At 46.4% G+C, this 12,669-nt stretch overlaps 1 protein-coding gene across 3 annotated transcripts in view; it reads left to right on the top strand.

Moving 5' to 3' along the window:
* The window catches only part of LOC126297437 (katanin p60 ATPase-containing subunit A-like 1), a 223,111-nt gene that overhangs the window by 112,399 nt on the left and 98,043 nt on the right, over positions 1 to 12,669 (top strand). For 2 of the 3 annotated variants that reach the window (XM_049988279.1, XM_049988280.1), the window contains exon 2: positions 9,635 to 9,849. The exons of the other annotated variant lie outside the window; for it this stretch is intronic. In XM_049988279.1, coding sequence (XP_049844236.1) covers positions 9,635 to 9,849 — 215 coding nt within the window. The remainder of the gene's footprint in view (positions 1 to 9,634; positions 9,850 to 12,669) is intronic. 3 annotated transcript variants of the gene reach the window in all.

Here is a 12,669-nt window from a genome sequence, read left to right as displayed (position 1 = left end):
AGGGGTGTGAAATGGAGCGAGCATATAGTCGTAGTCGTAGGTAAAGCAAATGGCAGATCGCGATTCATTGGTTGAGTTCTGGGGAAATGCAATTAGACTACGAAGGAGATTGCATGCAAAGCACTTGGGTCATACATCGTAGAATATTGCTCAAGTATGTGGGAACCATACCCAATACGTCTGATGAGCGGTACTGAATCATCACAAAAAAGTGCAGTGCGAATGGCCACAGGTTTGTTTCATTCATGGGAATGTTCCACGAGGAGGCTGAAAGAAATGAACTGGGAAGAACTGAAGTGGAATACGCTTGAAGATAGGTGCAAGCTATCCCGTGAAAACCTATTTGTAAAGGTGTTAGTATCAACTTTAAGTGGCTAATCCAGGAATATATTACAACGCTCTCCTTACCGCTCCCGTGTAGATCGCGAGGACAAGATTAGCCTACTTACAGCGCTCACAGAGGTGTTCAAATAATTATTCTTCCCGGGCTCCACAAGTGAATCGAACAGGAAAATGACCTTATAACTGGTACAGTCGGACTTACCCTCTGTTATGCATCTCAAAGTGGTTTGAAGAGTAAGGATGTAGGTATAGATGTCGAGATAGTTAGTTAGTTTCACGTTCCATCGATTATCTACACGACAAATCGTAATGATGTGGAACGAGTTACTTTAAATTCACATTCAAATTATTTTCTAAATATGACTACTTGCCGAGGATTTATAAGTTTTTTTTATTGTTTTTACAATGTGCAGTCTCATTAATCTGACTACCTGTCAAAAGCCTGAGTAGCCACCTGTTGCAGCTAGACGTGTAGGAAGAGTGTCAATGAATTTCTGGACGGTATCGACAGGGATGTGGAGCGATGCCGACTCCACTGGTGCAGCCAAATACGCAAGGTTTCTCGCTTGAGAATCGATGGCGCGAACAGTCCGATTGATGTGGTCTCACACATTCTCGATTGGGTTTAAATCCTGGAAGTTTGGTAGCCATGGAAGCACGGTAAACTCATCCTGTTGTTCTTAGAACCGTGCACGAACTCTGAGAGCTATGAGACACCTCGTATTGTCCTGCTGTTAGTTGCCATCGTGTCGAGGAAAATCGAACAGCTTGGAGGGGTGGACATGGTCCTCAAGGATTCTCCAGACCATAACGTTGCCTCCTCCTGCCTGTATCCTTTGGTTTCAGACGTTTCACACCCTACATGCCAACGGCCATCTATCCGATGGAGCGTAAAACGTAATGAATCTGAAAAGGCCACATGTCGCAACTCAGCGGACGTCCATCTGCGTTATTGGCGTGAAAATTCCAGCCTTCGTCGCCGATGAACAGCAGCACTGACCAGGCGTCTGTTGCGGGTGCCCGTATGCAGCAGCTTGCACTGAGCAGTCGTTGAGCAGACACTGTTGGTAGCCCGTTAGTTCATCTGGTCGATGAAAATGACATTCGTTACTTCACATTAAGCTTGTCTTCAGCACAAAAAAGGGCCACAATGTCGCAACTAAAATTTTTGATAACATCTCCAATGATATAAAATGTCTGGCAGTAGCAAAGTAAAGTTTGAAAACAAGCTGAAAAAGTTCCTCCTTGACCAATGCTTCTATTCCACAGAATAATTTGTGTTATTGTAATATGTAGAACGTCGTGGGTGGGAATTGCTAACTCTCGTCTGTATATTTAATAACACACGATCTACTCAGATTAACGTGACTACTGTTTGTGCTCAACGTCAAAGTGCAGTAACCACTCACAGACTCCAGGTGTCAGCACTAGCGGTCGACAGTATGTTTCTTCTATGGAATAGAAGCAGTGGTCAAGGACAAACTTTTTCACCTTGTTTTCAAACTTTGCTTTGTTACCGTCAGACATTTTATATAATTGGGGAAGTTATCAAAAATTTTAGTGGCCCTTTTTTGTGCTACAGACAAACTTAATCGCGAAATATGGGAGAGAGTGTCACAGAAATGATACAAGATTTGGGCTGGAAATCATTAAAAGAAAGGCGTTTTTCGTTGCGACGAAATCTTCTCACCAAATTCCAATCACCAACTTTCTCCTCCGAATGCGAAAATATTTTGTTGACACCTACCTACATAGGGCGGAACGATCACCACGATAAAATAAGGGAAATCAAGCTCGTACGGAAAGATATAGGTGTTCATTCTTTCCGCGCGCTGTACGAGATTGGAATAAAGGAGAATTGTGAAGGTGGTTCGTTGAACCCTCTACCAGGCACTTAAATGTGATTTGCAGAGTATCCATGTCGATCCAGATGTAGATGTAGATGTTAATGTGAAGTAATCAATGTAATTTTCCCTTCTAGTATAGTAATTATGTGCATCATTATTCCTTTTGAACTGCAGTGAATTGTTTACAACAAACTTCATGAGGGAATAAATATACTGTGAAGCAGAAGTCAGAATCTAAAAAGTGATCGTGGATGAACACCAGTCAGTGTTCTTACGACGCGTCATTGAGCAATAAAAACTTCCTTTCTTATAGATGAATTACCACAGAACATTATTCCATATGACATTATAGGATGTAAGTATGCAAAGTATGTCAAATTACTGATTTGTCTCTCCCCCAGATTTGCAATGATTCCAAGTACAAACGTGGCTGACCTAAGTTGTTTCAAGAGTTCCTAAATATGCTTTCTCCAGTTTACATTCTCGTCAGTATGGACATCTAATAATTTTGGCTTTTCCACCCCAGTTTTTAGTTCCTCACTATGTGTTACACTTACCGGTGGTATAGTGCAACTAGAAGTGTCAAACTAAATATGCTGCGTGTTTTTAAAATTGAGGGTGAGACCATTCGTAGAAAACCAATCAATGACACTTTTAAGAACCTCGTTTACCGTTTCTTCTCTTGCTGTATATATGCTTGGACTCATTACAATACTAGTATCATCTGTAGAATTAACTAACTCTGCTTGTTGTGTATTACACGGAAGATTGTTTACATGCATGAGGAATAATAGTGGACCTGATGTCGAACTACAGCCGTAGTAGGTGCTGCGAGACTCCGAATATCTCTACAGGAAATGATGGGTCTGTACACAGGTTTGGTGTCCACTAGTGGCGAGGCATTGCTTCTAAACACGTACCCCAAAACAGGTTTGCTGCCAGAAGGCGGGCAACTGGCCTGCGACTCCCGTGGTCGCCCTGCCATCCTGCTTCGCCGTCAGCACTGCGAGCACTGCCCTCTGACACGCAATGTGGAAACCAGCTGGTGTTACTGCTGCGTCTCATGCAATGGTGTTTTGGTTCGCTCCGGTCGCTGCCTGCTTGCAACAGCTGCGGCAATTCCGCTTAGTAGCACCGAAAACTAGGGACGGCGGCATGAGATAGAGCACAAGCTCGGAATACGAAAGGATGATGAAGGAAATCGGCCGTGGACATTTCAACGGAACTAGCTCGGCATTTTGCCGGAGATGTTTAGGGATGTCAGTAAACACCTAAATCTGGGTGAGCGGACGGGGATTTGAACTGTAGTCCTCTCGAATGCGAGTCCATTGTGCTAATCACTGCCCCATCTTGCTCGGTCCAAATGATACGAGGGGACTTCAGAATGTAAGTTATACGTTATTATGGCAGGCCAAGAAACTTTTATAGAATGCTGTACTACTCTTTAAAATGGCACACATACGTGACACTTGTTTTCGACGTAGTCACCAACTCTTTGTAAAACAAGGATCGGATGTTCTACCAATCGTTCAGTGCCTCGACCATCCACTCCTTGCTGAGGCAGTCATTCGAGAACCACTGTGTGAAAGTCCTCATCGTCGGTAAATTAGCAATTGCTGTGAATCACTTTCTCGATTGACTGAAAATTACCGTCTGCGGCCAATATCGATGGTCTTCCTTCCCGTTCAGCATCACCCATGTCTGTGCGCCGTTGTCAAATTACTAGCTCTGTTTCACTACGGCTGAACGTGACATCGCATTCAGTTTAAATAGCGCCAGAATTTCACGGTGAACCTGTGTATCATTTAGACGTTTCACCTACAAGAATTGTATATCTAAATTGTACACGTTTTCACCGTGAAATTCTGGCGCTCACTTACGCGCTGGAGTTCGTTTCCAAGTGCCGCTCCCACACTGTGATGCACAGCGCAGCACTGCCTCTGCAGCAGACCAAGAACATGTGCTCTCTTCTCAGAGTGCGCCGCCGTGTTGCGTAATTATCTTAGCCTGGGACGACGCGTGTATCTTTTTCGAGTCCCCTGACACTACGCGCTACGCCACGGAATCTCCAGAAGTGGGGCGAAAGAGATTTGCAGTTGTTTTGAACATAATTGAATCTACGTTTACGCTATTTTGTGTTTCATTTACCAAATTTTGTTGGTGGTAGCGTAGTTAATTTTAGCCTCCTATCTGGCCGAGCGGTTCTAGGCGCTTCAGTCTGGAATCGCGCGACCGCTACGGTCGCAGGTTCGAATCCTGCCTGGGCCATGGATGTGTGTGATGTCCTTAGGTTAGTTAGGTTTAAATAATTCTAAATTCTAGGGGATTGACGACCTCAGATGTTAAGTCCCATAGTGCTCAGAGCCATTTTTAGCCTCCTATCAAATGTAACCTAGATGCCAGCAAATATTTAAAAGTATGAGCGAATGATGACAGACAGTAAGCGACAATAGGCTTCTAATTTAAGGGTAATCACGGTTAGTTCAAATACATGCTTACTTCTTTGTCGCAATTATAGCAAAAAATGTTCAAATGTGTGGGAAATCTTAAGGGACTTAACTGCTAAGTTCATCAGTCCCTAAGCTTACACACTACTTAACCTAAATTATCCTAAGGACAACACAACACCCATGCCCGAGGGAGGACTCGAGCCTCCGCTGGGACCAGCCGCACAGTCCAAGATTGCGGAGCCCCCAGACCGCTCGGTTAATCCCGCGCGGCGGAATTATAGCAGTTCCAGCGTCGACACATTAGGTAGAATATTTAAATAATTAATTTTTCACCTGCTCTCATATCCTCCCTCCATCGTGTTTATAGTATCCGAAAAAATTTGTGCTAGAAGTTAGTTACTACTTAAATGTTCAGTTACTGCTGCCTGGAGTTCAATGCAGCGTACTGATAGCGTTACAGTTGTAACAACGATGCAATCACGAATATTTAAAGAACGCGCACTCGCTTCCCATGATTCCAAATGCACTTGACGCTTGTTATCGATCCTGCCGGTTTTCACGTAATGTAGTGAGGTCTAACAAACTAGGTCAGTGCTATACGGTGCATTTGTGCAACTCCGTTTAATATACAGGGTGACCCAAAAGGTTGTTAACATTTTAAAACGCGCTAATTCAGGTAGTAATGTAGGCAGAGAGGTAAAAATTGATACACGTGCCTGAAATTACATAGTGTTTCACTGAAGCCAAAAACGAGTGCAAACATGGTTACAGACGATGCTGGACAGTAAAACGTCAGTAACGCCGCATGAGAATCGTGTATAAAATGATCTGTAATGAGAGAAGGTTTATAAACACGTGCTGGAAGGTACTACCTTTATTCAGTAGGGCGCTCCACTCCTCATTGGTATGCTTGTGAAAGACGCCTTGTGTACATCACTTGGTGAGGATCGAATGCTGCGTTGTCACGTCCGTCATGCTTGACCTCCCAAGTCCACAGCCCTTAATCCGTCTCATTATTGATTGTGGGGTCATCTGCACTCGCAAGTCTACCACGATCATCCGATTTCATTAGGAAAGCTAAAAGACAACATCTGACGGCAGTTTATCACCATACCTACTGTACAGTGCTGTTCACAACATTGTCGCTGCCCTACAGGTACTGTTGATGAATGACAGCCGATAAGTTGAGCATGTGCTAAAAAAAAAAAAAAAAAAAAAAAAAAAAGTCTTTCCAAAAAATCAATTTTATGCTAATTTTTATTTTTGTACACAGATCAAAAAATGTTTTGCATCATCCCTATTCCCAGAAGTCCTGAAGATAGACGTTAACTGTGGGTATTGTATCACACACTCAGTCTCATTGACTGTCACTAAACCCGCCCAAAAATATAAGCAACCATGCATGAGCAGCGCCTATTAGACGGAGGGGGTCCGACAGCCGATCAGTTCCAGTCATTCCACCAGGATCCAGCGAGGTGGCGCAGTGGTTAGACACTGGACTCGCATTCGGGAGGACGACGGTTCAATCCCGCGTCCGGCCATCCTGATTTAGGTTTTCCGTGATTTCCCTATATTGCTCCAGGCAAATGCTGAGATGGTTCCTTTGAAAGGGCACAGCCAGCTTCCTTCCCCGTCCTTCCCAAATCCAATGAGACCGATGACCTCGCTATCTGGTCTCCTTCCCCAAAACAACCCAACCCAACCCCATTCCACCAGGAAGGAGGTACACGGCTATTGTTGTCTGTATTTCAACCATGCCTAGACCCTCAATACCGCGGTTCGTTCGCGTCCGCATGTTACTTTGTGTCAGGAAGGGCTCTCAACAAGGGAAGTGTCCAAGCATCTCTCAGTGAGCCAAAGCGATGTTGTTTGGACATGGAGGAGATACAGAGGGAAAGGAACTGTCGATGACATGCCTCGCTCAGGCCGCCCAAGGGCTACTACTGCAGTGGATGACCGCTACCCAAGGATTGTGGCTCGGATGAACCCTGACAGCAACGCCACCATGTTGAATAATACTGTTCGTGCAGCAACAGGACGTCGTGTTACGACTCAAACTGTGCGCAATAGGCTGCATGATGCAGCACGACACCATGCAGCGCGGTACAGATGGGCCCAACAACATGCCGAATGGACCACTCAGGATTGGCATCACGTTCTCTTCACCGATGAGTGTCGCATATGCCTTCAACCAGACAATCATCGGAGACGTGTTTGGAGGCAACTCGGTCACGCTGAACGCCTTAGACACACTGTCCAGCGAGTGCAGCAAGGTGGAGTTTCCCTTCTGTTTTGGGGTGGCAGTATGTGGGGCCGACGTACGCCGCTGGTGGTCATGGAAGGCGCCGTAACGGCTGTACGATACGTGTATGTCATCCTCCGACCAGTAGTGCAACCATATCGGCAGCATATTAGCGAGGTATTCATCTTCATGGACGCCCCCGTCGCGCACATCTTGTGAATGACTTCCTTCAGGATAACGACATCGCTCGACTAGAGTGGCCGGCAAGTTCTCCAGAAATGACCCCTATCGAACGTACCTGAGAGAGATTGAAAAGGGCTGTTTACGGGCGACGTGACCCACCAACCACTCTGAGGCATCTACTACGAATCGCCGTTGAAGAGTGGGACAATCTGGACTAACAGTACCTTGATGAACTTGTGGATAGTATGCCACGACGAATACAGGCGTGCATCAGTGCAATAGGACGTGCTACTGGGTATTAGAGGTACTGGTGTGTACAGGAATGTGGGCCACCACCTCTGAATGTCTCGCTGATGGTGGTACAATATGCAATGTGTTGTTTTCGAGAGCAATAAAAAAAACGGAAATGATGTTTATGTTTATCTCTATACCAATTTTCTGTACAGGTTCCGGAACTCTCGGAACCGAGGTAAAGGATTTTTTTATGTGTTTATTATGTGAAACACCATGTGTTGGTAATTTTCTGAACTTCTTTGGTTTCAAGAAAACCCCATGTAATTTCAAGCATGTGTATATACACTCCTGGAAATTGAAATAAGAACACCCTGAATTCATTGTCCCAGGAAGGGGAAACTTTATTGACACATTCCTGGGGTCAGATACATCACAAGATCACACTGACAGAACCACAGGCACATAGACACAGGCAACAGAGCATGCACAATGTCGGCACTAGTACAGTGTATATCCACCTTTCGCAGCAATGCAGGCTGCTATTCTCCCATGGAGACGATCGTAGAGATGCTGGATGTAGTCCTGTGGAACGGCTTGCCATGCCATTTCCACCTGGCGCCTCAGTTGGACCAGCGTTCGTGCTGGACGCGCAGACCGCGTGAGACGACGCTTCATCCAGTCCCAAACATGCTCAATGGGGGACAGATCCGCAGATCTTGCTGGCCAGGGTAGTTGACTTACACCTTCTAGAGCACGTTGGGCGGCACGGGATACATACGGACGTGCATTGTCCTGTTGGAACAGCAAGTTCCCTTGCCGGTCTAGGAATGGTAGAACGATGGGTTCGATGACGGTTTGGATGTACCGTGCACTATTCAGTGTCCCCTCGACGATCACCAGAGGTGTACGGCCAGTGTAGGAGATCGCTCCCCACACCATGATGCCGGGTGTTGGCCCTGTGTGCCTCGGTCGTATGCAGTCCTGATTGTGGCGCTCACCTGCACGGCGCAAAACACGCCTACGACCATCATTGGCACCAAGGCAGAAGCGACTCTCATCGCTGAAGACGACACGTTTCCATTCGTCCCTCCATTCATGCCTGTCGCGACACCACTGGAGACGGGCTGCACGATGTTGGGGCGTGAGCGGAAGACGGCCTAACGGTGTGCGGGACCGTAGCCCAGCTTCATGGAGACGGTTGCGAATGGTCCTCGCCGATACCCCAGGAGCAACAGTGTCCCTAATTTGGTGGGAAGTGGCGGTGCGGTCCCCTACGGCACTGCGTAAGATCCCACGGTCTTGGCGTGCATCCGTGCGTCGCTGCGGTCCGGTCCCAGGTCGACGGGCACGTGCACCTTCCGCCGACCACTGGCGACAACATCGATGTACTGTGGAGACCTCACGCCCCACGTGTTGAGCAATTCGGCGGTACGTCCACCCGGCCTCCCGCATGCCCACTATACGCTCTCGCTCAAAGTCCGTCAACTGCACATACGGTTCACGTCCAGGCTGTCGCGGCATGCTACCAGTGTTAAAGACTGCGATGGAGCTCCGTATGCCACGGCAAACTGGCTGACACTGACGGCGGCGGTGCACAAATGCTGCGCAGCTAGCGCCATTCGACGGCCAACACCGCGGTTCCTGGTGTGTCCGCTGTGCCTTGCGTGTGATCATTGCTTGTACAGCCCTCTCGCAGTGTCCGGAGCAAGTATGGTGGGTCTGACACACCGGTGTCAATGTGTTCTTTTTTCCATTTCCAGGAGTGTAGATCTGCAACCGTGTCACCCTGTACCACTCCAACTCCGAGTGGAAGTTCTGGATCAAGTGCACTGAAGAGAGCCAGGAGAGACCTGGATGAAGACCGAGAACGTCTTTTACAAACCTTAAGAAAAGTTGGCGACAATTTAGCAGGCAGAAAAAGGGATCAGTTTACCCACTTGGGTGACTTTGTCGCCAATAAGCTCAGATTTCTTTGTGAAAATGACCATACTAGAAGTGGGGTATTTTTACTTCAAAGCAACAGTTCCATTTTGTACCTGTGTGAATTGGCTCACCATTTGTCTTTATTATCTCGATATAAATAACTCTGTCTTTTATAGGTGTTACTTATTACCGCAACTGCTGGTCTCGTCAAGAAACAACAGATTCCACGTCTTTCCCATACGATATTACTTCTGTTACGGGAGATTTTAAGTCGTATAACTAATGTAACTGGTCTAGATTTTTATTGTGCATTCGTTGTCCGAGCATACAGCAAACGTTCCCTCTGGCAATGCTAACTTGTGGTAGGCAGAGATCGGCAGTACGCATTCCGGCGACTGGTTGCGGTGTTGCAGCCCGAGGTCGTCGCACTCGGCGCTGCACCAGGTGACGCGGATGATGGACGCGATGACGCTGCTGGAGCCGTTCGCCTTCACCAAGATGACGACGACGCGCTGGCAGCCGCACGCGCCGCCCCCGCAGCCACAGCGCCGGACAGCCTCCACGCAGCACCCGCAGCCCGCTCACCGCCCCCGCGCCCGCCTGCACAGGAACAAGTCACCCGCCACAGGTCAGCCGCCCGCAAACCGCCTACCCCCACTTTGTGGCTGTGGCGGTTTGTCAACAGGTCCGTACAATGTTTACATACACTATATGATCAAAAGTATCCAGACACCTATTAGTGGAAGTTAATAAGGGGTGCTTGCTTCCTTCGCCTTTATAACGACTTCAGTTCTTGTGGGGACACGTTCAATGACGTGTCTCAATAGCTGTGGAGGAATGGCATTCCTCCTCGAGAGCCGAAACCAGAGATGGTAGTGATGTTGGATGCTGGCGTCTGGAGCAAAGTTGACTTTCTGACTCTCGCTAAAGGTTTTCCTTTGCGTTCAGGCTGGCACTCTAAACAGGCCACTCCGTTTTAGGAACGTTGTTGGCCACAAACCATTGTCTCACTGATGCTGCTTTACGACAGGGAGCATTGTCACGCTGATATAAACCAGAATTGTCTCCGAAGTGTTCCCCTACTGTACGCAGTACAGCGTTTTCTTAAGTGCAGTAAGGAAACCACACCCTAACCACGAAAAATACACCCATACGGTCATCTGTAACCGTATTTCACGGTAGGCACTATATATGCTGGCAAGCAACATTCTATAGGCACTCAACAAACTAAAACCTCTCTATCGGATTGTCGATGGTTGTAGCGTGATTCGTCACTCAAAATCACTCGTTTCCAATAACCCACTTTACATCATCTCAACCGTCTCTTTGCATTGACTACAGAAATCTGTGACTTAATAGGACTTATTCCATCAGAGTACTCCATTCTTTTCGACTCCTTACGCAGTCATTGTGCTAACTGGACTGAGACTCATGAGTGATTTTTACGGCTGATTTGCTTCGCGCGAAGAGGTGCACAGCTGGGTACAATCATCGTTTTGTAGGCAACTGCAAACACTTTTCCCGGAAGGTAGTGACCGCCTTGCCTCGTAGAGGGATAAATGTATTAATGTATTAACACTCTGCTGACCGGCGACACCACAGTGATGTCGAGCGCGAAATAGCGGTCAACGGCCGGCGACACCACAGTGGTGTCGTGAGCATAGTATCGCGCAGTGGCCGGTGACAGCACTTTAGTATTTTTTTTATTCTGTTGGTGTTTTGTTTAGGTAACAATAAGTTACACACGTCAACAAGATTTTTGTTTTTACAAGTACTTGTGCACTTTCATCGTGGCAGACGAAAGAGACGATACGATTATTTACGATGAATGCGCGGACGTCTTGTCTGACGTTCCGGACGACTTGGGTGATTGGGAAGAAGACATTTGATATTAAAAAAGTGAAAGTGAAGCAAAATCGGCAGAAGATAGTGAAATATGTCCAAGAAGAATTGGGCGAACGCTACGGTTGCCATCTGATTCGGATGAATCAGACGAAAAAGACAGACTATCATTTACTGAGGACCAATAACAAGTTTGAAGGCTCTCCGGGTCCACGCATATTTCCCAAAGATACACAGAGCATCATGCATATAATAGAATTATATATTGGGAACAATCTATTTGAATATATTAGCAACGGAACCAACAAGTATTACAGTAAAAAATTCTATAGAAGGAAACTGGATAAAAAAAATGCCAAATTTGTCGAAGTTACGGGACCGGAACTTCGTTGATAGACACACTGATATTTCGCAAAACGGTGTCCCGCAACCGATTCAGACAAATATTATCATTTTTACATTTTTCCGACAACATCAATAAACCGGATAATGCCGACCGGCTTTTCAAAGTGCAATTCGTAACTGATTATTTTTCCAAAAAGTTTAAAGAAACGTTTAATCCAACTCAAAATATCTCAGTTGATGAAGGAATGCCGGCCGGAGTGGTCGAGCGTTTCTAGGCGCTACAGTCCGGAACCGCGCGACCGCTGCGAACGCAGGTTCGAATCCTACGTCGGGCATGGATGTGTGTGATGTCCTTAGGTTAGTTAGGTTTAAGTAGTTCTAAGTTCTAGGGGACTGATGACCTCAGAAGTTAAGCCCCATAGTGCTCAGAGCCATTTGAACCATTTTTGATGAAGGAATGAAACCGTGGCCTGGACAGTTAAATTTTAAAGTTTATAATCCGTCGAAAATTACCAAATATGACATACTCATTCGGATGCTGTGTGATTCGAGTAAGGGATACATTTCCTCATTCCAGATATATTCCGGCGCTGGACAACCTTTAGCAGAAACAATGATGTAACAATTGACACCTTCTTATAGAAAGTGGCATTATCTCTACATGGATAATTATTATAACAATGTAGAACTTGCAGAGAAGTTACTTGAAAAGAAAATTCGAGTTTGTGCAACGATACGGCAAAATGGAGGATTCCCGGAAAAACTAAAGCTCGCAAAAGTCAATGTGTTTGAAGCTTGTCATTAACGGAAAGGTGACAAGCGGCCGGCGATAAGCCAAGTAATCCGAATTAGCGCTGCCGGCGCCAAGCGAATACATTTATACGAGACGTGCGGACGGGTAAGTGTCAACAGTTATGGCGATTACTTCTGAAATAATGAACACTTTACTTACTTTTATCCATCTGCCTCATTTTCATACAACTGCTCCTTATACTGCATTGCATAACTGAATATGAACGTGGTATTTGAGATTCCATCGTAATCTCACGACTATAGTACATAAACGGGTAGGTACCAATAATTGTGCACTTTCGACTGCTAATCTCCCACTAGCCCATTTTTGTGTTAGTCAGCGTGTCGACCGCTTTGAAACACGCTCACTGCTTTTTTCGATCGCGCGATAGATTCAAACACCGCGCCGGTTCATCTAGAGCCCCGGCGGCCAGAGTTCGCAGCGGATAAGCGTTAGTCGGCACGGGTG

The sequence above is a fragment of the Schistocerca gregaria genome, chromosome X (genome assembly GCF_023897955.1).
Source record: "Schistocerca gregaria isolate iqSchGreg1 chromosome X, iqSchGreg1.2, whole genome shotgun sequence".
In the NCBI taxonomy this organism is placed as follows: domain Eukaryota; kingdom Metazoa; phylum Arthropoda; class Insecta; order Orthoptera; family Acrididae; genus Schistocerca; species Schistocerca gregaria.
This window is presented reverse-complemented; position numbering and strand designations above follow the sequence as displayed.